The 23,228-nt window shown below is 35.4% G+C and overlaps 1 protein-coding gene across 1 annotated transcript in view; it reads right to left on the bottom strand.

Moving 5' to 3' along the window:
* Nucleotides 1–23,228, bottom strand: part of NDST4 (N-deacetylase and N-sulfotransferase 4) — a 277,966-nt gene that overhangs the window by 130,389 nt on the left and 124,349 nt on the right. Inside the window, exon 3 of the mRNA NM_001192673.1 lies at nucleotides 17,738–17,892. Coding sequence (NP_001179602.1) covers nucleotides 17,738–17,892 — 155 coding nt within the window. The remainder of the gene's footprint in view (nucleotides 1–17,737; nucleotides 17,893–23,228) is intronic.

Raw genomic sequence — 23,228 nt, 5'->3', positions numbered from 1 at the left:
TACAAATTTCTCAAGAGGCAGATCAGGTGGTCTGGTATTCCCATCTCTTTCAGAATTTTTCACAGTTTATTGTAATCCACACAGTCAAAGGCTTTGGCATAGTCAATAAAGCAGAAATAGATGCTTTTCTGGAACTCTCTTGCTTTTTCCATGATCCAGTGGATGTTGGCAATTTGATCTTTGGTTCCTCTGCCTTTTCTAAAACCAGCTTGAACATCAGGAAGTTCACGGTTCACATATTGCTAAAGCCTGGCTTGGAGAATTTTGAGCGTTACTTTACTAGCGTGTGAGATGAGTGAAATTGTGCAATAGTTTGAGCATTCTTTGACATTGCCTTTCTTTGAGATTGGAATGAAAACTGACCTTTTCCAGTCCTGTGGCCACTGCTGAGTTTTCCAAATGTGCTGGCATATTGAGTGCAGCACTTTCACAGCATCATCTTTCAGGATTTGGAATAGCTCAACTGGAATTCCATCACTTCCATTAGTTTTGTTCATAGTGATGCTTTCTAAGGCCCACTTCACTTCACATTCCAGGATGTCTGGCTCTAGGTATTGTACATAGATATACTTAAATATAGTATTAGAAAATTACTAGATTTAATCAGTGAATTTAGCAAAGTTGCAGGATACAAAATCAATACATAGAACTCACTTGCATTTCTGTATAACAGTGAAAAATCAGAAAGAGAAATTAAGGAATCAATCCCATTCATTACTGCAACAAAAAGAATTAAATATCTAGGAATAAACTTACCTAAGGAGACTAAATGTGTGTACACAGAAAATTATCAGACACTAATAAAAGAAATCAAAGATGACATAAACAGATGGAAAGATATTCCATGTTCCTGGTAGGAAGAATCAATATTGTGAAAATGACTATACTGCCAAACACAATCTACAGATTAAATGCTATCCCTATCAAATTACCAATAGCATTTTTCACAGAACTAGAGCAAAAAATTTCACAATTCATATGGAAACACAAAAGATCGCAAATAGCCAAAGCAGTCTTTGGAAAGAAGAATAGAGCTGGAAGAATCAACCTTCCTGAATTTAGATTATACTACAAAGCCACAGTCATCAAGGCAGTATGGTACTGGCACAAAAACAGAAATATAGACCAAAGGAACAAAATAGAAAGCCCAGAAATATACCCATGCAACTATAAGTACCTACTTTTGACATAGGAGGAAAGAATACACAATGGGGCACAGACAGTCTCTTCAATAAATGGTGCTGGCGAAACTGGACAGCTACATGTAAAAGAATGAAATTAGAACACTTCTTAACACCATGCACAAAGATAAACTCAAAATGGATTAAAGACCTAAATATAAGACCAGAAACTATAAAACTTACAGAGAAAACATAGGCAGAACACTCGATGACATAAATCAAAACAAGATCCTCTATGACCCATCTCCTAGAGTAATGGAAATAAAAATAAAAGTAAACAAGTGGGACCTGATTAAACTTAAAAACTTTTGCACAACAAAGCAAACCATAAGCAAGGTGAAAAGACAACCCTCAGAATGGGAAAAAATAATAACAAGTGAAACAACTGACAAAGGATTAATTTCCAAAATATACAAGAAGCTCATACAACTCTATGCCAGAAAAACAAACAACCCAATCCAAAATGGGAAAAAGACCTAAACAGACATTTTTCCAAAGAAGACATACAGATGACTAACAAACACATAAAAAGATGCTCAACATTGCTCTTTATTAGAGAAATGCAAATAAAAACTACAATGAGATATCCATTTCACACCCGGTCAGAATGGCCTTCATCAAAAATTCTACAAACAATAAATTCTGGAGAGGGTGTGGAGAAAAGGGAACACTCTTGCACTGTTGGTGGGAATGTAAATTGATACAGCCACTCTGGAAGATGGTATGGAGAGTCCTTAAAAAACTAGGAATAAAGAAACCATATGACCCAGCAATCCCACTGCTAGGCATATACCCTGAGGAAACCAAAATTTAAAAAGACACACATATCCCATTATTAATTACAGCACTATTTACCACATAGCTAGAACATGGAAGCAACCTAGATGTCCATCAACAGATGAACGGATAGAGAAGTTGTGGTACATATACGCAATGGAATATTACTCAGCCATAAAAAGGAACAGATTTGAGTTAGTTCTGATAAGGTGGATGAACCTAGAACCTGTTATACAGAGTGAAGTGAATCAGAAAGAGAAAGATAAATGTTGTGGAATCTAGAAAAATAGTACTGAAGAACTTATTTACAGGGCAGCAATGGAGAAAGAGACTTAGAGAAAAGACTTCTGGACATAGGGAGAGGGGAGGAGAGGGTGAGATGTATGGAGAGATTAACATGGAAACTTACATTACCATATGTAAAATAGCCAATGGGAATTTGCTGTATGGCTCAGGAAACTCAAACAGGGGCTCTGAATCAACCTAGAGGGGTGGGATGAGGAGAGAGATGGGAGGAAGGTTCAAAATGGAGGGGATATATGTATACCTATGGCTGATTCATGTTGAGGTTTGACAGAAAACAGAAAATTCTATAAAGCAATTATCCTTCTATAAAAAATAAATTAAAAAAAAAAAAAAGAAAATCTACTTGCTTATCTATGTTTCTGAAATAAAGCACTGGTTTAAGTGAAATGCCTGTGGTATATGTGTGTGTGTGTGTGTTAGACAAGTTGAGAAGAGCAACTTGTTCTTTTTGAAGCTGGCTGGAATGTCCCTTATTTAAAAATTTTGTGCACATTTCCTAATTTTTGGATGTTTCCACAATTATATGGCTGATGATTTGGAATCATTAATTTAAGCATTTCACTTTGCAGAAATATATTTGCATAAACTATTATTTTCTCTGAGCAATGGGATTTATTTCTAATATTATTTTTGAGTCATGCTGAAATTTCCCTTAGGAGTCATTTTTTGCCTTAATGTCAGCTTAATGCATTTATGGAAAAATGCTTTAAACATTTGGTATGAGAATGAGACATTCCTCTGGTTGTAAATTTCCTCCCCATCTCCAAAATACAGGGTATTATTACATTTTGTCCTTCTGTGACATTGTGTACCTTCTCTAAGAGTTAAACTAATTTCCATCTGTGATTGTTTCCAATTTCGTGGAAACTTTATGAGCCTGTTAAATAAATTTCATCAAATAAAAAGTAAGTTTATGTTAACAAATGGTGCCTATATAATAAAAAGCAAATCATGATCACTTAAGTAACTGCCTATAAAGATGATTAAATTACTGGTTTTCTGTAGACATGTTGTCATACCAAATATTATATTTCCATTTTCTTATCCTCATGTTAAAGTAGCATCCCATTTGGAAATCAAAGTATCAGTGCAGTTTTCATCTCAAAACAACTTCAGTCAATCACTCCAATTCTCAGGTATTAATAACCAGCTTTAACTCTTTCCACTGTCAACATGTTTGAAAACAATTTCTCATATTCTCATATTATTCAGGATACTGAGAAATGACTATAGGGATCTGAAGTGTTGACTCTCAAGAGGTAATCACAGAATGATGAAAACATTCAACCACTATAGATAAAACATAAAAAAAAACCCAAAAAACCTATTGAGCTGAATGAATTTTTCAAATTGAAAAAACAAAAGAGAAAAACACATGTTGATTAATGCTTTTGATAGATTATTCAATCTGAATAGGGTATGCTCAGTAGAGTGGAGTTAAATTTTTGAAAAAAATCTTAAAAGTCTCAGATTTTAATTAGCTCATAATCACTTAATTGCAAACAACTTTGGTTACTGAGGCAAATAATGAAAATTTGTCAGTGAAATGTAATTATGGTATTATTGAATATTCTAAGAATCCACTCACAGAACTGCTATCTAATAATTGATTGATAATTAGCATAAAATTTTCACCATCAACACTTCTTAAAAAGTGTTAGGCCATGTTTGTGTGCGTGCATGCTAAGTTGCTCAGTCATGTCTGACTCTTTGCAACCCTATAGACTGTAGCCTGCCAGGTCCTCTGTCCATATGATTCTCCAGGCAAGAATACTGGAGTGGGTTGCCATGCCCTCCTCCAGGGGATCTTCCCGACTCAGGGATCAAACCCGAGTCTTTGCGGCTCCTGCATTGCAAGTGGATTTTTTACCACTGAGCCACTGGGGAGGCCAAGGCTTATTTAGGGCATTCCATATGAATATTCCTTTGAAGGGTCTACAAATTTTAGAAATGGGGGCAATTTGGATGTAGGCAAATCTAAAAATGACTTATGAGAAAAAATGCAATGGAAAAGCATTGGATAGGAAATGGTCAAACTTTGTATCAGAAAAACAAAATGAAAACAAAAAATAATGGATTAAAAAAAAGAAGCTTATTTTTCTTGAGTAATTGGAAATCTGGAGATAAGTGGTTGGTTCAGAAGTTCAAGAATGCCAGAAGTGAGGTCTCTGATTCTCTTGGCCTTTCCTTCATAGTTTTAAGATGGATGTGTCATTTCCAGCCAGTAAGACAATATACTGGGCAAGAGAAAGGAACAAAGGCAGAGTGCAAAAGGGCAGACATTAACCATATCTCACCTGCTTTCCTGGAAGTTCCATACAACAGCATAGTCTTGCATCTAACTGGCCAGAACGATAGCAAATGCTCTCTACCTTAAAGAAAAAGCTGAAAAATCAGCCCTCTAGCTAGACATTTTGGCTCCACTATCACACTTTGGCTTTGTTTACTAGGAACAGTGTAAAAATGGGTACTGAGGATGCATTTAGAAGTGATCTGCTGCTGCTGCTAAGCCGCTTCAGTCGTGTCCGACTCTGTGTGACCCCGTAGACGGCAGCCCACCAGGCTCCCCCGTCCCTGGGATTCTCCAGGCAAGAACACTGGAGTGGGTTGCCATTTCCTTCTCCAATGCAGGAAAGTGAAAAGTGAAAGTGAAGTCGCTTAGTCGTGTCTGACCCTCAGCGACCCCATGGACTGCAGCCTACCAGGCTCCTCCATCCATGGGATTTTCCAGGCAAGAGTACTGGAGTGGGGTGCCATTGCCTTCTCTGTTAGAAGTGTTCATCAAGTACTAAAGACATCTGTACCCTGAAATGAGAATGAAGAAATAAGAATTCTCAATGCCTTGTTGCTAAGCGGCCCACTTCCTAATCTAATGTATAAAAGGCACATAAGAGTCCTGATCTAGGAGGTTAGAGGAGAGCAGTAAATTAGGATACATTAATTAGGGGAGGTGATATGAGAATCTGGAGAATTGGAATGTCAAAAGATAGCATTCTAAGCAAAAGTGATCAGTACAGCTGAAGTTAGGGTTTCTGAGACCCTCAAATCCAAGGGGAAAAGCTCCTGCATATTCTGGCCCCACAAGAACCACACAATCTAATTTTCTCTTAATTCCAAACTCAAACCTCTTCTGACACCAAATCAATTTCTTCTTCCTTTCTTCAACTCTTTATGCTCCTTTTGGAGATTCATAAGGGCAAGAGTTAAATGTATTCTGTGTTCCACAAATTTCATTATTTCTAAGGGCACAGCAGGTTTAGACGTGCATTAATTAGGGATTCATGAAATACTGTCCATCATTATGATTCAAATTTGATACACTTTCCAGCTTCCCTGGAGGCTCAGAAGGTAGAGTCTTCCTGCAATGCAGGAGACCTGGGTTCAGTCCCTGAGTCAGGATGATCCCCTGGAGAAGGAAATGACAACCTAATCCAGTATTCCTGCCTGGAAAACCTTATGGATGGAGAAGCCTGGCGGGCTACAGTCCATGGGGTTGCAAAGAATTGGACACTACTCAGTGACTAAACAACAACAACAGTGATGGTGATGATGACAAACACTTTTTGAAACACTTATGTGCCAAGCACTTAGCTTAGCATTATACACATATGACTATGTACACACATCATCTAATCCTCATAGAAACCTATCAGGTAGAAACTATTATCATCCCCATTTTACATGTTGAAAATTAACGCACAGGAATTTTCAGTCATTTGCTAAGGACACACATCTAGTAATTGGCAGACATGCAATTTGAACCAAGATATGTCTGAAGCTAAACACATGAGCTTAATTAATACTCTGGGCAACTACACAGGGCTCCCACAGGGTAAACTCATGTCATAAAAGATGTTTATGTATAAAAATAACTAACTTTTTGTTTTCTTCAGAGGAACGTGAATTTTTCTTTTGTATTTTGTGGACAGTATTATATAAATGAAACTTAATATTTAGAGGAAATATGTATTTACCTTATAGTAAGTAAATTAAATATTAACAACTACTTTAAGCAGTTATCAGCTTACCTCCTAGGGGAAATCTTTGTTGCAATTAATATATGTACCAGCAGCTGAAAAGAATTGGAGTTCCTCTAGTTAATCTTAAAATATTTAAATACATAAAAAACATAAAGCAGAAAGAATGACATTTAAGATTTTCTAGTTACTAAAAATAATAATAAGATACTCGGAACAGACAGATGCAAACCTTGATAGATTCATGTTAATGTATCTGAGTAATGTAAATAGCTCATTTTCCTTCAATCATTGCTGCTCAATATTAAAGTGTATTTTCTAGCTGGTATTTATTCCTTTGAATTTAAACATGTTCAGGGAAAAAATAGCCACTTTACAGAAAAAAAAATGTTGCAGCTAAGATAGGAATATGGGGGACGGGGGTTTCTAATGGTGCCCTCTACTAAAAATAGCAAATAGATAAATATATATTGCAGAAATTTTCCGTCTAGGGGAAATTCTTTCATCTACCTGTCAATACTACACTGGCAAATCAAGGATTGACCATGACAAGAAAAGTCACTCCTTTTCTCTAAATCCATTACTCAGCAGTATGAATATTAATAGCTAGTGAAAAACCAATTCTAATTTCCTGGCTAAAAGTTTTCCTATTCTTTATGTCATAGGTTTGGTGAAAACAGAAATTGAGAATCTTAGCAGCTCTTTTTATAAACTAACTAGAATTTTATTAAATAGTATTATCCAACTGTAATAAGAGTAAAAAACCTACCTGCTGTCAACAGGTAGCTGAGAGAGAAGTCAAAATATTTTTGCTTGTTATGCAATACATTGGTCATTATGCCATTAATACACTAAAATTTCCATATTAATCTTTGAAATTTTATATAATACCATCTACTCTCAATACAGGAGATAGGTCTGGGTTCTTCAACAATGATTCAACTTTGCAGAGGTCACACTTATTACCTTGGTCAGAAAGATCCCTTGGAGGAAGGCATGGCAACCCACTCCAGGATTCTTGCCTGGAGAATCCCATAGACAGGGGAGCCTGGCGGGGTACAGTCCATAGGGTCACAAAGAGTCAGACACTACTGAAGCAACTTAGCACACAGCACACACGCATGATTAGCAAAAAGCCGTTAGGAAAACAGGGCACACAAATTGGTTTATTTTGCCTTAGAGAGAGACTGTCTGGTTCTCCCACAAATCATCAGCTCTTGCTTGGGTTGCTATGTGGTGTAATTGAAAGAACATTGAATTAGGCTCCCCAGGGCAGAATGTGGATTCTCTGTGTGACCAAGTACATGTCATGTATGAACTCAGTTTCTTCATTTGTGAAATTGAGAGCTTTCATTTTTACTTGAGAAGCAAGCCTAAGAAGCCTACTCTGATTTCGAAGCTCAAGGCAATTCAAGTTCATATAATTTTAGAGACATCAGGGTTTCAGTAGTCATCTAGTTTGACCACTTCATTTTATTGAAATGGCAACCTGGCTGCTAGACCCAGATAGTATGACAATGGCTAGAAGAGAAAGCTACCGATATTACAAACCACAGACTGGAAAACTAGAAAAAGTAGACACAAGAATTCAAAAAATTCTGTGAACATAGTTTAGGAACAAACAATCCACATAATTGCAGTTGATTCTGAGAACACAGCAAGAACAGAGTATAGTAAAATAACCTGAATCAACATGAAAACTTTTAGCCATCATGAAAAAAATGTGGCATAATACTTAGTACACATTTATCAATTGAAAAGTGGTAAGTTATGTATTTTAAAAGGTTACTCTCTGAAATGGTTAAAACAGTAAAGCACTTAAATGCTGAAGATTTTCAGTGACAAATGAATAGCTCACTCACTGTAACACAATATTCCATCTTGATACAGCATATATTAAAGGTTGAATCTACAGGTGTGCCATTTTTTCACACAAAGTTTTATTCATTTTTATTGTGAATTAAACACAAGAGTATTGACAGGAAGGCACAAAGGATTGTGGATTGTGACAGGCAGTACCGTCACAGGAAAGGAATATGGTGATGGAGTGAATGATACTTCTGAACAATATATGAGAAATATATGCATATATAATATAAAAAGCAAAAACAATATATAGGCATAATGATGAAAGGATATCTCTACTGACCACATAGATATACGAAAATACTTTTAAACAGCTGGAAAATGACATCTATAAGTAAATGTTCTATATTCAGTAACAAAGTCATTTAAATTGCTCATATAATGTGCTTCAAGCTTGCTGGCTGGTTTCTATAAACTTCCCACTGTGATTTTTAGTATTTTCTTCTGTTTGACACCATTTTGCTCATTACAGATTTCCAATAAGTATAATTAAATAACTATATTCAAGATTATACAAATATTCCATTTACTAAACATTTGTTCTATCTTCCACGGAAATGCCATTAATATTTGATTTCCTTATTTAATGCTTTTTCCAAAATTAAAAATATATGCATTATGCCTGCTTTAGGATTAAATACCATTACAAAAAATTATTTCCAAAAATAGAGTGGGTTTTAATTTGGAAACCTAGTCTAGAAATTCTAGCTTATCAGGGGAAATTATCAACAATTATAGCCTCATTTCTATCACAAGGCTTAAATTTAAAAGTGGGATGGTAGCTTTGGTATGGAGAATTAGGATGGTGGATTACACAGATTGAACTGCATGATAAAAGCAGTAAAATAAAAGTGGTCTTATCCTTAAGGAGCAAGGAAAAGGGGAAGTGGAAGATAAGACCAGAACATAGACAATTTACCTTTAGGTAGAAGAGACAAAGGCAAGACTTTTCTTCTCTCTCCTCAACTTCTTTTCAGTACCGGCAAGGATAACTTTTTTATTAACAAAAGATGAAGTCACTAAAATATTCTTTGACCCACGCCTTTCTAGTTTGTTCTTAAGCATGTGTATGTGGTGTAGAGAATGGGAGGTAGGGAAAGCTCCTCCAAATTCCAGAACCCCAGAGCCTAGAGGGAATGAGGTCAGTGGTGACTTGTAGGAAGAGTAGAACCTTGGGGTCAAAACCAGAGTCACCAAACCAAATGTCTAGTTTTAAGCAGAAAATTACAAGCTATGCAAAGAAACTGGAAAATGTGACCCATAGATAGCAGAGTAAAGTAAGCAATGCAAACTGCTGTCAAAGGGCTCAGATGCCAGACAGAGCAGACAATGATTTCAAATGCATTCTAAGAACTGAAACAAGTCATACTTACACACGTAAAGAAGTGTGTGATGACAACGATTCATTCAATAGAGCATATCAATAAAAAGATATAAATTATAAAAAGGAATCAAGTAGAAATTCTGGAATTGAAAAGTACAATTACTAAAATAAAAAGTTTATTAAAGGGTTTCAACAGAAGAGTTGGCACAGGAAAGATCCAGAAACTTAAAGAAAGATACATTGATGGAGATTATGCAATCTGAAGAACAGAGAGGAAACAAATAATTAAAATTGCATAAAATCTCAGAGAGATGTGGCACACTGTTAAGTGCATCAGTATATACGGGTATTGCCTTAACACCAAAACCAGACAAAGATTTCGTAATAAAAGAAAGCTACTGAAGAATATCCTTAAGAATATAGATGCAAAATCTTCAACAAAATACTAAGCAGTTAAATTTGACAACATATGTCAAGCATGTACTCTGGCCAACTGAGATTTATCACAAGCAAGTAAAGTTGGTTTAAAATCTAAAAATCTATTAATGCAATATAGAATCACAATAAAAAAGGGAAAAAAACACAATCAATTGAATAGACATAAAAAAAATGTGACAAATCCAACAGCCTTTTATGATAAAAATACTCAACCAAGTAGGAATAGATAGACACTTCAGTTTGATAATGGGTATCTTCAAAAGTCCACAACTAGCATCATGATTAATGGTGAAGAACTGGATTTTTCCTCCTAAATCAGGAATAAGACAAGGATATCTGCTCTTACCATTTCTATTCAAAATTATATTGCAAGTTCTAGTCAGGAAAATTAGACAATAAAATAAAATAAACTGTATCCAGACAAGAGAAGAAGTAAAACTATATTTACTTAGATATAACATGAGCTTGCATATAGACTCACCAGAAGAATCCATTTTAAAAACCTCTTGAACTAACAAGCGAGTGCAGCAAATTTGAAGGTTACAAGATCCATATACAAAAAACAATTGTACTTCTACACATAAAAATGCACAATATGAAATGAAATTAATAAAAAGTCCATTTACAATAGCATTAAAAAGAATACAAAAAGTAGAAATATTTTTAATAAAAGAAGTGCAAAACATATGCCCTGAAAATATAAAATATTGTTGAAAGAAATTAAAGACCACCTAAGTAAATGGAAAAACAGCCTGTTCGAAGAGTTAATATTGCTAAGATGAGAGTATTTCCCAAATTGATCCATGAAAGCCACGGATGCTACCCTTATTGAAATTCTAGCTGGCCATTGTGCAGAGATTAATAAGCTGATCCTACAATTCTTATGGAAATTCAAAGAACCCAAATAACCAAACAACTGCTTGTTGTTAATTCCCTCTAGAGGAGCCCTTATGATGAGGAACTGAGCGTGGAACCAGGCAGCAAATGAGATACTCAGGTCCACAGCCTGAAAGCCCACGAGGCCCTAAGTCTTATCAACAACCATGTGGGTGAGCTTCAGAGCTGGTCCACCTTCTAGTTGGGCTTCGAAATGACTGCTCCCCCAGCTGGCACTTTGGTTGAGATCTCTTGAGAGATCCTAAACTGTAGGATCTTGTTAAGTCATATTCAACTTTCTGACCCACATAAACTGTTTGGTATCAGTGTGCATCATTTTAAATTGTTAAGTTTTTGACTAATTTGTTGTGAAGCCAAAGATAACAAATATACCCAATTACATTAGTAATTAGAATTATTTCACTTGGATATTTGTACTACATGGGTATGTATTCTGCAGGATCCCTCAAGAACTCATGCAATTGCTGAAAATATTTCAAACTTTCCTATGCCTAGATGCTTTGCTTCTTTATATTTCATCTAAATCCATACTCATGTGTCTACTCTGCTGGGTATACAGACTGCCTTATACATCACTGAACCTACAAAATATACTGTTTGCTCCATAGTAAACTTTCATCAGGGCTTCCTTGGTGGCTCGATGGAAAGAAACTTCTTGCCATTGCAGGAGATGCAGGGTCAATCCCTGGGTCAGGAAGATCCCCTGGAGAAGAAAAGGCAACCCACTCCAGTATTCTTGCCTGGAAAAGCCCATGGACAGAGCAACCTGGCATGCTGCAGTCCACAAGGGATCACAAAAGGCTCAGGCATAGCTTAGCGACTAAACACAACCACAAAAAAAAAAAAAAAACCCAAAACTTTTATCAAATCAATGTTTGTTCACAGTTTTACTTTTGATTAAATATTATTACCTTCTCTACATTTCCTGCTTTTGAAATACCCTATTGGTTGTAATTATCCGAGTTTTTTGACATCTGTTATTTGCTATACAGCACTGGGGCTTCCCGGGTGGCACTAGCGGTAAAGAACCCGCCTTCTAATGCAGGAGACCTAAGAGACCCTGGGTCGATCCCTGAGTTGGAAAGACCTCCTGGAGGAGGGCATGGCATCCCACTCCGTTATTCTTGCCTGGAGCATCCCAAGGACAGAGAAGCCTGGTGGGCTACAGTCCATAGGGTTGCAGAGTCAGGACTAAAGTGACTTAGCATAAGGTTATATACTGCATCATTTAGTAAACACACAGGTTTAGCAGCTAATGAAAGGCAGCACTGTCTCTGTTTTATTTCATTGTGCCATTAATTCCACTATCACATACCTTTTATTTTTTAATTGAAATTTCTACATAGCTGATTTTATGTGCAGGTCACTGCGACACTTACTAATTGTTCACATTTGCTCTTTGATGAATTTAGATTTTTTATGAGAACTATTTTAGTGTCAGAATTTTTCATATCAGGAATATTGTGTCTTATGAAAACAAGTTATATAGAGTTCAGAAATACATGTAGTGTTTTAAAAGCAGATTAAAAAACCTGTGCCTTTATTTCTAGAATCTTTTACTTATTTACTTATGAATAAGGTTTCAGACTGTTTGATAAAATGTCAAAAAAACCCCAGCATTTTTGAAAAGTCACCATTGAAGAGGAAAAGTGTTCTTTTTTCCCTTCAGGATATTTTCGGTCTGCTACTGTTAGTGAATTAAAAAGCTCCTCTCATTTGGAAATTTTAATGAATATATATATATATACAAAACTTCCAACAACAAACCACCATTTCTTACTTTTCCCCCACAAATCTATTGTGGAATGAAATAAATAATTCAGGATTATGCTACAGGTATTCTCTCTCTCCTTTGAAAAGGAGATATGGGTTAAGTCAGGAATGATTTTTTGGTAACTTTTTCATCAAGCAGATTAGCTGAATATTCTTGTTCTCTTTAGCCTTAATTTTTTGCTGTCATCTTCGAAGTGTTATTTCTATCTGCATTTCTGTCTGTTGACAGCAAAATGTATGATTTAGTAAAAAGAAAAAAAAAAGAAGAGTCAAAATTATTTCTCCCACCCTACTGCCTTACTCGTTACAATGACCATATTTGGGTTGCCTGTGCTAATCAATAGACTAACATCTTCTATAACACATTCTCATAGCATATATGTTCATGGATTAAACATGCATATATATATAAATGCACACACAAACACACACTACGTACACATGTGGTCATGGATTCAACATAGACATACGTCATTGCCCCCACACACAAACATTCACACTGCAGACTTAAGTGTGTGTAAATTAAGGAATGATGGTGCTTTACAGTAATAATAATTCTTCTTACACAATGAAATAGTAAAGAAACAGTCTTGCAATATGTTTTTCTCATGATTTTTAGACATATTGCAACACAAAATAAACTCTATCCAGAAACAATTCAGAGAAAATCTACAAATGAACCATTTTGTTTGATTGTTTAACAATTTTTTAAATATCAATATGAAGCTATTAATATGTTAGGTGAATCATTTTTGTAAATGTTGTGAGAACAGTTGTGCTTTTCACTGATAAAAGCACAGCACACCTCTGCCAGCCAAGGTCAAACCAAGGAATAGGGAGTAATGTCAGGATGGAATAAAAAAGAGATTTAAACACTTTGGATGTTTTTCAATATAAATTGGCCTTTTAGTTTGAAAATCCCTTTCCATAATTGCTTTGATTGTAGCTAGATGAGTATTTCAAGATGTTCATTTCAAATTTGTGGACCAATATCAACGATCACAGAATTTTAGAACTGAAATTGATCAGTGGATTATCTGGTCCTGTGCTTTAGGTTGGCAGATGAGTTGATATAAATTAATTATCTAAAAGCTCTATAGTTTAGAGAGTGAAAAAGGGAATCATTACCATTTCAGGGGAGGAAACAGAGGCATGAAGACATTAAATGAGGTGCCAGCTGTATTAGAACATGTTACTAACAGCCAAGGGTAAAATGTAGCCTGCCAATATAATGCTTTTCACTATCCTATCCCATCTTAATACTGTGGAGGGTTTTGAAGTGTCATCTGGATATAGAAAGATAATAATTCAGTAAGAAAGAAATATGCTTCCTGACTCTCTGGACAACACACATATTGTCATCTTATGTGTACAGGATGACATAAAGCTGGGGTTCTAATGTCACCCCGAGAAGAATCCTGATTAGTTTTATTGAGCTCAACATCAGAAGGAAAAGAACAATATCATTTCAGTATGTGTGTTTAACAGACTTCACTTTAGTTATTATATTTTGATTATGCAAACTATAATAAGATTTTTTCCTTATAAAATATACTTATAGGTTTCAGTCTAGTTTCTAAGCACACTGACTGAACAAATGTAAGTGTGCTGAATGGACTCTAAATAGCTTTCAACATTTCATTACAAAGCAATTACATCTGAGTCTTTCCCAGTGCTCTCAGCATGGCTTTAAAAATTTTTACACAAACAGGTGAAATCAACCATTATGAAATATAATCTACATGCCTAAAAAGCAAGGCTTCAGAGAGAAAATGAGGTGGGGGGAGGTTCAAGCCAAATGATAAATACAGTTTATTTTCAAGGTAACTGCTCTGAGAAAATTCAGCATGCTTACTTAAGGTAAGTTTATTTTTGGAAAAAGGAATATTTACTTAATTTTCCAATGTTATGAGGCAGCACAAAATTTTTTAGACATTCCCCAAAAGTAAGTGAAGATCAAACTTTTGTAAAGCCATATTTTGAACAATATTTTTTTTTAAAGTAAGATATAACCACATAATTGTCTGGATTTAGAAAGATCATAATTGATTAATAACCACTGAATGCTGATTGTATGCTAAGTACATTATACATATCCACAAAGTGGTCCTATGAGGTGGTTGTCATGATTATTCTCATTTTTACAGATGGGGAAACTGAGACACAGAGGCTAAGTAATTTTTGTTCAAGTTCAAACAGCCATTGATGGAAGGCCAGGATTCAAACACAGTCTTGAGTCCATGATCTTAACTGCTTTTTATGCTCCCACAATGACTAGTGAGGATCCTACGTGCAGATCTGACATAAGTCTTGGGATTTAGAGATGGAAAGAAGGGTGGTCTATTAATATAATAATTAGGCATAATGTCATAAAATATTTTAGTACTTATAAGGCCTTGGGTTTGTGCCTCCCAATTTGACTTTTAAAAAATGATATCTATCAGCAATTACACAGTGCAAATAAACTATTTATTTTTTAAAAAACCACCTTAAGATGGAGGCCTTTGGGGGATTCACATACCCCTTGTGACCATCTGCCACACTGTGTGAAGATGTGAGAATATGCCTCTGAGTGTTTTTCTGGGGAAAAGATTTCTTTCAGTAGATTGTTAAAAGGATAGATGATTTACTTCCTATCTAGCACGGGGGTGGGCAAACTTTCTCAGTAAAGGTCCAGATAGTAATTATTTGAGGTGGACTTTGTAGGACATCCAATCTCTTTTGCAGCTACCCAACTCTCCCATTGCAATGAAGAAGCAGCTGCAGACAATGCATAAAGAGAAGATTGTGGTGCTGTTCCAATAACACTTTATTTATGGACATTGAAACATGAATTGTATGTAATTTTTATGTCACAGAATATTATTGTCTCTGTTTTTCATTTGAAAACATAAATTCAAAAAACCCAAACAAAATTATCTTAGCTCAAGAACAATATAAAGCCAATAACAGGCCAAATTTGGCTCATTGGCCATAGTAACCAACTCCTAGTCCAAAGCAATGGTTCTCAAAGTGCAGTTCCAACAGCAAGGGCATCCTCTGTAAATTTGTCAAAAATGCAAATTCTCAGGCCTATTTGACAATCTACTGAACCACAGACCCCAGCATATGTGTTTTAAAAAGTCTTCTAAGTGAAAAAGATACATGCTTGGTTTGAGAATCACTGGCCTAGAGTCATTGTTCTAGGGACTCTATTTATTCATCAAAAAAGCAAGAGAGTTCCAGAAAAAACATCTATTTTTGCTTTATTGACTATGCCAAAGCCTTTGACTGTGTGGATCACAATAAACTGTGGAAAATTCTGAAAGAGATGGAAATACCAGACCACCTGACCTGCCTCTTGAGAAATTTGTATGCAGGTCAGAAAGCAACAGTTAGAACTGGACATGGAACAACAGACTGGTTCCAAATAGGAAAAGGAGTTCATCAAGGGTGTATATTGTCACCCTGCTTATTTAACTTATATGCAGAGTACACCATGAGAAATGCTGGGCTGGAAGAAACACAAGCTGGAATCAAGATTTCCAGGAGAAATATCAATAATCTCATGATACCACCCTCATGGCAGAAAGTGAAGAAGAACTAAAGAACCTCTTGATGAAAGTGAAAGTAGAGAGTGAAGAAATTGGCTTAGAGCTCAACATTCAGAAACCTAAGATCATGGCATCTGGTCCCATTACTTCATGGCAAATAGATGGGGAAACAGTGGAGGACTTTATGTTTTTGGGCTCCAAAATCACTGCAGATTGATTGCAGCCATGAAATTAAAAGACACTTACTCCTTGGAAGGAGAGTCATGACCAACCTAGACAGCATATTCAAAAGCAGAAACATTACTTTGCCAACAAGGGTCCATCTAGTCAAGGCTATGGTTTTTCCAGTAGTCATGTATGGATGTGAGTCTTGGACTATAAAGAAAGCTGAGTCCTGAAGAATTGATGCTTTTGAACTGTGGTGTTGGAGAAGACTCTTGAGAGTCCCTTGGATGGCAAGGAGATCCAACCAGTCTATCCTAAAGGAGATCAGTCCTGGGTGTTCATTGGAAGGACTGATATTGAAGCTGAAACTCCAATACTTTGGCTACCTTATATGAAGAGCTTACTCATTTGAAAAGACCCTGATGCTGGGAAAGACTGAAGGCAGCAGGAGAAGGGGACGGCAGAGGATGACATGGCTGGATGACATCACCGACTCAATGGACATGAATTTGGGTAAACTCTGGGAGTTGGTGATGGACAAGGAGGCCCGGCCTGCTGTAGTCCATGGGGTCTCAAAGGGTCGGACATGACTGAGTGACTGAACTGAACTGATTTATTCAACCTTGCAACAAATACTTTTTGAGAGGACAGTTATTGTGTACTAGAATACAATAAAAATCTGACTTAGGTGGTACAGTTGTAAAGAACCTGCCTGCCAATGCAGGAGATGCAAGAGATGCGGGTTCAATGCCTGGGTTGAGAAGATCCCCTGGAGGGGGAATGACTACCTACTCCAGTATTCTTGCCTGGAGAATCCCATGGGTGGCATCACTGGCTCAATGAACATGAGTTTGAGAAAACTCTGGGAGATAGTTAAGGACAGGGAAGCCTGGTGTGCTGAAGTCCATGGAGTCACAAAGAGTTGGACATGAATTAGCAACTGAGCAAGAGCAAGGAATACAATGGAGAAAGTACTATTTTCCCTATTCATAGTATAATACTTTCATAAAGCAGGAGATAGGAACTTTCAGACAATGACCTAATTTTTTGAATACATTTTATAGCACATCATGACCTAGTACATATACATGTACACACACATGCCTGAAACAAAATAATACAAAGCAGTATGTACACTTAACACTTATGGTGGCAAAATTGCTTCAGTTGTGTCCAAGTCTTTGCAACCCTATGGACTGTAGCTTTCCAGGTTCCTCTGTCCATGGGATTCTCCAGATGAGAATACTGGAGTGGGTTGCCATGCCCTCCTTCAGGGGATCTTCCCAACCCAGGGATCAAACCTGCATCTCTTGTGTCTCCTGCATTGGCAGGTGGATTCTTAGCAGTAGCTCCACTGGGGAAGTCCTAACACTTGTGGCACACTCCTGTATTTTCTGTTCTGTTCTATTTCTATCGGAGTAAACCCAATAAGCCGATTTTACAATCCACTAATACATCACAATTCATAGTTTGAAAAATACTTCAATAAAATGTACTCACCAGTGCAAATTCCTTGTTGAGAATCATCTGCTCAACTAAAGATGACTCATTGTGGAAGAGGTGGGGCTGCATATGGCTCCACATGTGAGGAAACCACCAGAACTCATCCACAGACCGAAGCAAAAGGTCATCTCCCTCATCCTCCTCTTCAGTCCCTGTAAAACATAAAAAATGGCTTAAGTGAAAAATTTGTATTAGCTTAAAGGTTATGTTTGTCAGATTATTCTTCTTGCTACTGATACCTAAATCCAATTTTGTGTTGTTTTAATAAAGAGAAATGACCATAGCCTAAATTATATCAGAGGCAGTGGGATTAGGGGTTGGGATGGGAAGCGCTAAGTGCAGATGTTGTTTACATTTAGATTTTAGGGATATTTTATCACTGGCATTGTTTAGATTTGTTAGCAGACGGTGGTAACGACAACATCAGCAAAAAACAGAGCAAGTTTTAGTCTATTTTTGTTCTAAAGTTATCAACTATTAATTCTCTCCTTTATTGGATGAATAGGGGAAACCTGGTAAAAGATGATTATTCTTTTTACTCTTAAAAATATTTCTGCATATAAGCCCAATATTGAACTGAATAATTTTAAATTTAAATGATGATGTCTGTTAATTTTTTTTATTATAAAATATATTCTCATTGAAGATAGGCAGAAAGCATAGACAATGATATATAAAACTCAGAAACAAAACCAAAACCAAAACTCATCTTTGGAACTAACCAGTAGAAGCATTTTTGTATTTTTCATTAACTCTTTTTCTACTTATTTTTTTACAAGTTGAGATCTTACTGTATAAATATGTTTGTGTCCTTATATTGTAGACTTACCATTACAAACATTTCTCATTTTGATACAATAATTTAATAAAATGTAAACAAAAAATCAATTGACACAATAAAAACTTGAATTGAGAATTTAAAACTAGTATTAATTTTTCATCCTCTATTAGGAAAATTTGTTCACAATGCCTAATGCATAGGAAAAAACCATTTGTCATACAAGAAGGGAAATAAGGGAAGGAAAACAACATCAGCAAGTTAGTTCCAAGGCAATTCGCTGTTACGGCAATCCAAGGACATTTCCATGGTGTGAAATCATAACTTTTGTACAATTTTATAACAGTTCAATTTTAGAATATTCTCAATCAGTAACATAATTGATTCCTATATGGTCTCTGGATACTTCACTAAACAAGCTAAGTAACAAATCCTGGCTTATAGTGTGAGGTGGATTTATTTGGATAATTTTTTTCTTCAAATTGGAGTATGTTTTATGATGATTTTATATTGTTTACTTTAAAAAATATTAAAGGAATTTTTAAAAGAGTCTTCTCTGAATATTCCTTTTCAAGTGTCCTGTAGTAAAGACAGCATGAATCATGAAGGAGTGCCATGAGAGGGTTAAAGCATATATTTGTTAAAGTGTATCCTTGGCTATGTGATCTTGTATAAGTTAATTTGTTTGAGTCTTAGTTTCCTGGTTTAAAATGGAAGTATAAAAATAGAGACACTGATGTATAGAACAGTCTTATGGACTCTGTGGGAGAGGGAGAGGGTGGGAAGATTTGGGAGAATGGCAATGAAACATGTAAAATATCATGTAGGAAACGAGTTGCCAGTCCAGGTTCGATGCACGATGCTGGATGCTTGGGGCTGGTGCACTGGGACGGCCCAGAGGGATGGTATGGGGAGGGAGGAGGGAGGAGGGTTCGGGATGGGGAACACATGTATACCTGTGGTGGATTCATTTTGATATTTGGCAAAACTAATACAATTATAAAAAAAAAAAAAAATCTATCTCATGGGCTCTTATGAAGAATCAATGAGATCAATTTATTAAAGCACTTAACATTGTGAATTATTGATTCATAAATATTAAGATCACTTTCTTCTTAAAAATAGTACCTACTGGTTTATGCCTGTGGTGGTCTAAAGTTGCATATTTTCACACATTCTTAAAAATATTGCCTTACCAAGATTATCAAATTCTTGAAGTCTGAAATTGGATCCTTTTAACTTGCATTAATAAGAGAAAACTTTACCTCAGTCTATATTAGTATATAGTCACTGAATTTTTGAACCTTCATGTATCAGCTTAAGTGCCTGTCAACTTTTGTGTGTATTTATATGTATGTGTTATTCTTGGTATATATCTTATAATCCATAATTCTCAAAAGGTGTAAGGACCAACAAGTTTAATTGGCAGTATTACTACTATAATAGTTGCTACTATATATAAAGAGAAGTTTTGAAAGTGATAAAGTTCTATAAATAAGATAAGCAGAAAAAAATTCTTAATTTTGTTAACTTGAGCCAAAATTATTAGCATTATAGACTTACAATTCATTGGTTTTGCTAATATATTAAGAATTTCAAATATTGAAATCCAAATGTAAAGAAGTTTGTCACTTCCTCAGATGGATTTTAAGTATGAAGTGTTTTTAAATTGCTCAAATTTAAAGATAATTTTTCTGACTACTGATATAAACAGATGCATGACTGATCACAAAATCTTGGTAATTTTTATACCAGGAAGTGTGGTAATTTGTAAGCACTCCCCACAATATTAGGAGTGATGTTTAAGACCTCTTTGTTTTTCATTCCATGGATTAATTTCCCATCAGCCTTTCTCTTATTTTATACAAGTCATATAATTCAAAGCCACATAAGGCAAGCTGATGACATTAGAATTGCTTAATGAAAAATATGACATCAAGTCATGCTGAGGTATCAAAGAAGAATTTCAAATGTTTTTCAATCCAGCTAAATGAAAATATTAAAATTTTTGACTCGTTTGTAAATACTTATTTTTTGATACCTAACATATGATTAAATTACATGTGAGAATATAATTTGTAGTTCATACATGACTATTTAGCACCAGAGAAGGCAATGGCACCCGACTCCAGTACTCTTGCCTGGAAAATCCCATGGACAGAGGAGCCTGGTAGGCTGCAGTCCATGAGCTCGCTCAGAGTCGGACACGACTGAACGACTTCACTTTCACTTTTCACTCTCACGCATTGGAGAAGGAAATGGCAACCCACTCCAGTGTTCTTGCCTGGAGAATCCCAGGAACGGGGGAGCCTGCAGGGCTGCAGTCTGTGGGGTCGCACAGAGTCAGACACAACTGAAGCGACTTAGCAGCAGAAGCTAGTCTGTTCAGGTGTCTGTGTTCAAATGGACCCTTTTACCTCTAACCTGATTAGATTCAAATCTACATCATTGTTAATGAAGATAAAAGTGTTTAATTCAGAAGTAAAATATTTATGCACTCATTTCTTTGTTTCTGTTTTTGGAGTATCTGTGTTATATGATAAGAGTATGCCTCTAAAAGTTTTTTAGTCTGCCAAATAAAGAATAAGTTTAGCAAGTTCTGGGCTGTAGATTAGTTTCCATAAGGCACAGTTGTGACATTAAAATCAGATACATAAAATTCCAGAGTCTTATCAGTTTTGTATAAATGTTTGCCTTATATTTGCTATTATATGTGAAATATTGTAATTCTGAAACTGTAAGAAGAGGTTTCTAACTTTCTTCATGTATTGAATCTGGCACACTATCACATAGGTGAGTATAGAATAAATTAAATATACTAAATAAAAAGAATTGTTTGATGATTAAAATTGATTAAAAGCTATCTATAGTTCCAAATTTGGAAAACAGAGACATGTGAATAGTTCACTATTTTTAAATAATATTTGATTCTTATACAAAAATATTTAGTAATAAAAATATTTGCATATCATGACATGCTATGTACTGTTCTATATGAGAGATATTATTATTCCCATTTTGGAGATGCAGGCATTGAGGCACAGAAAAGTAATCTTTTTATGTTCACATAGCTAGTGTTATGTCAGAACCTAGATTTAAACAAAAGCAGGTTGTTTCCAATGTCTAGTCTTTGAAGCAGCACACTATAAAGTAAAACAAAAGCAAGCAAAAGAGAATGAATGTAACACTTTTTCACTTCTATATTTAAAAGTTAGTTTTTTATAAGATTCTGTTTTGTTTATATAAAAGTGAACTCTCATGGAAAAGACATGTATTTTTCCAGTTTGAAAATATTATACATGAGGTAATTGTTTGTGTCATATTCAATTTATTGTCAATTACAAAAACTGGTAATGATTGTCACCAGAAATCCTGCCCCACAGAAAATATTTGTAGCTCTCCATCCCTGCAAGTCATCTTGATACTGTAATGTCTCCATTTTTCAATTGAGCTTTCATTGTGTAATTCCAATCATGCTTTAAAATATTTCCAGACTAAAAGATTATACTCTGAACTCCATGCTTTTATTATTATTATTATTATTTTTTACTTTCAATCAGCAGAACGTCCTTCCTCTTTCAATTTGGCACCCATGAATGAATGACTTTTAGGAATGTGCTTTTTGGGTGAGATTGTTTTCAGCATGTGAAGGACAGAGAAACTGAACAGGAAAGAATACATGGAAAATACAAATAAGTGAAGCAGTCTAGGAATACAGAATCTATCTTTATTACACTAGGCATATGTGATTAAGTGTCTTCAAAACAATGAAACTCATCAATCAGCATCTTCATGCATTGGAAAATCAGATCATTCTGTGAGAATCTGAGACGGTGATTGTGCAAGGCCATCTTCTCATGGTTACCTGTCACAATCAAGTGTATAGATAAGGAAAGAACTTTTCTGATTTGTTAAGCTCCTGATAGTTAAAACTTCATATAGGAAGCGACTAGATAGGGAAGAGGCATGCCCTAGCGAAAGTGAATACTATCAATATTTAACTCCAATCTGGAAGAAACCTTGATATCCTCAAGTGAATAAATAAGTACTTAATATAGCATGACTGTACCCTTGGAAAATGTCATGGATGCATTTCAATGATTCTACACATAATGTAGCCAATCAAATAAAGCTTCATATTTATGTGAAGGTAATTAAGCTTCCAGAACTTATATATATTACAGAATCTGTAAAGCACGTTATCCCAGAGCAAAACAGAACAGTGTGTCTTCCATTATTTTTATTAGGTCAGTACCAACATAAAGTGTCAATAAGGTCCAATTAAGAGATATAATTAAAATATCTTTTTTTTTATTGTTTGGTTTCCTCCTCCAACAACTGTCCCTGTGATATTAACTAGTGTGTTCATTTCCTAGTGGGATGTGTAGTGTGTACATGCTCAGGATTATAAAAAAGAAATGGGAAGTGTTATAACCTGCTATCAACATTAACTCTGCAAACGTCTGACAGGTTTAGTAGATTTGAATATGAAAAGTAAATAAAAGCTGAGGCAGTTATCCAGATATATTTCAGCCAGAAGAATCTTTTTACTTTTCTTATACAGCTATTTAAGACAAAATAGTATTGTTAGTGTGTGAACTCCAAACAATCCCATATTTTTTCCCTAGTGTGAGTAGACATAGTCTTTAGAGTTACCTGCTTTATAACTTCATAATCAGTGATTTTTGGGTCTGAACTCATTTCTTGAGG

The sequence above is a fragment of the Bos taurus genome, chromosome 6, assembly GCF_002263795.3.
Source record: "Bos taurus isolate L1 Dominette 01449 registration number 42190680 breed Hereford chromosome 6, ARS-UCD2.0, whole genome shotgun sequence".
Lineage (NCBI taxonomy): Eukaryota > Metazoa > Chordata > Mammalia > Artiodactyla > Bovidae > Bos > Bos taurus.
Note: the sequence above shows the minus strand (reverse complement) of the source record. Positions and strands in the feature narration are given on the sequence as shown.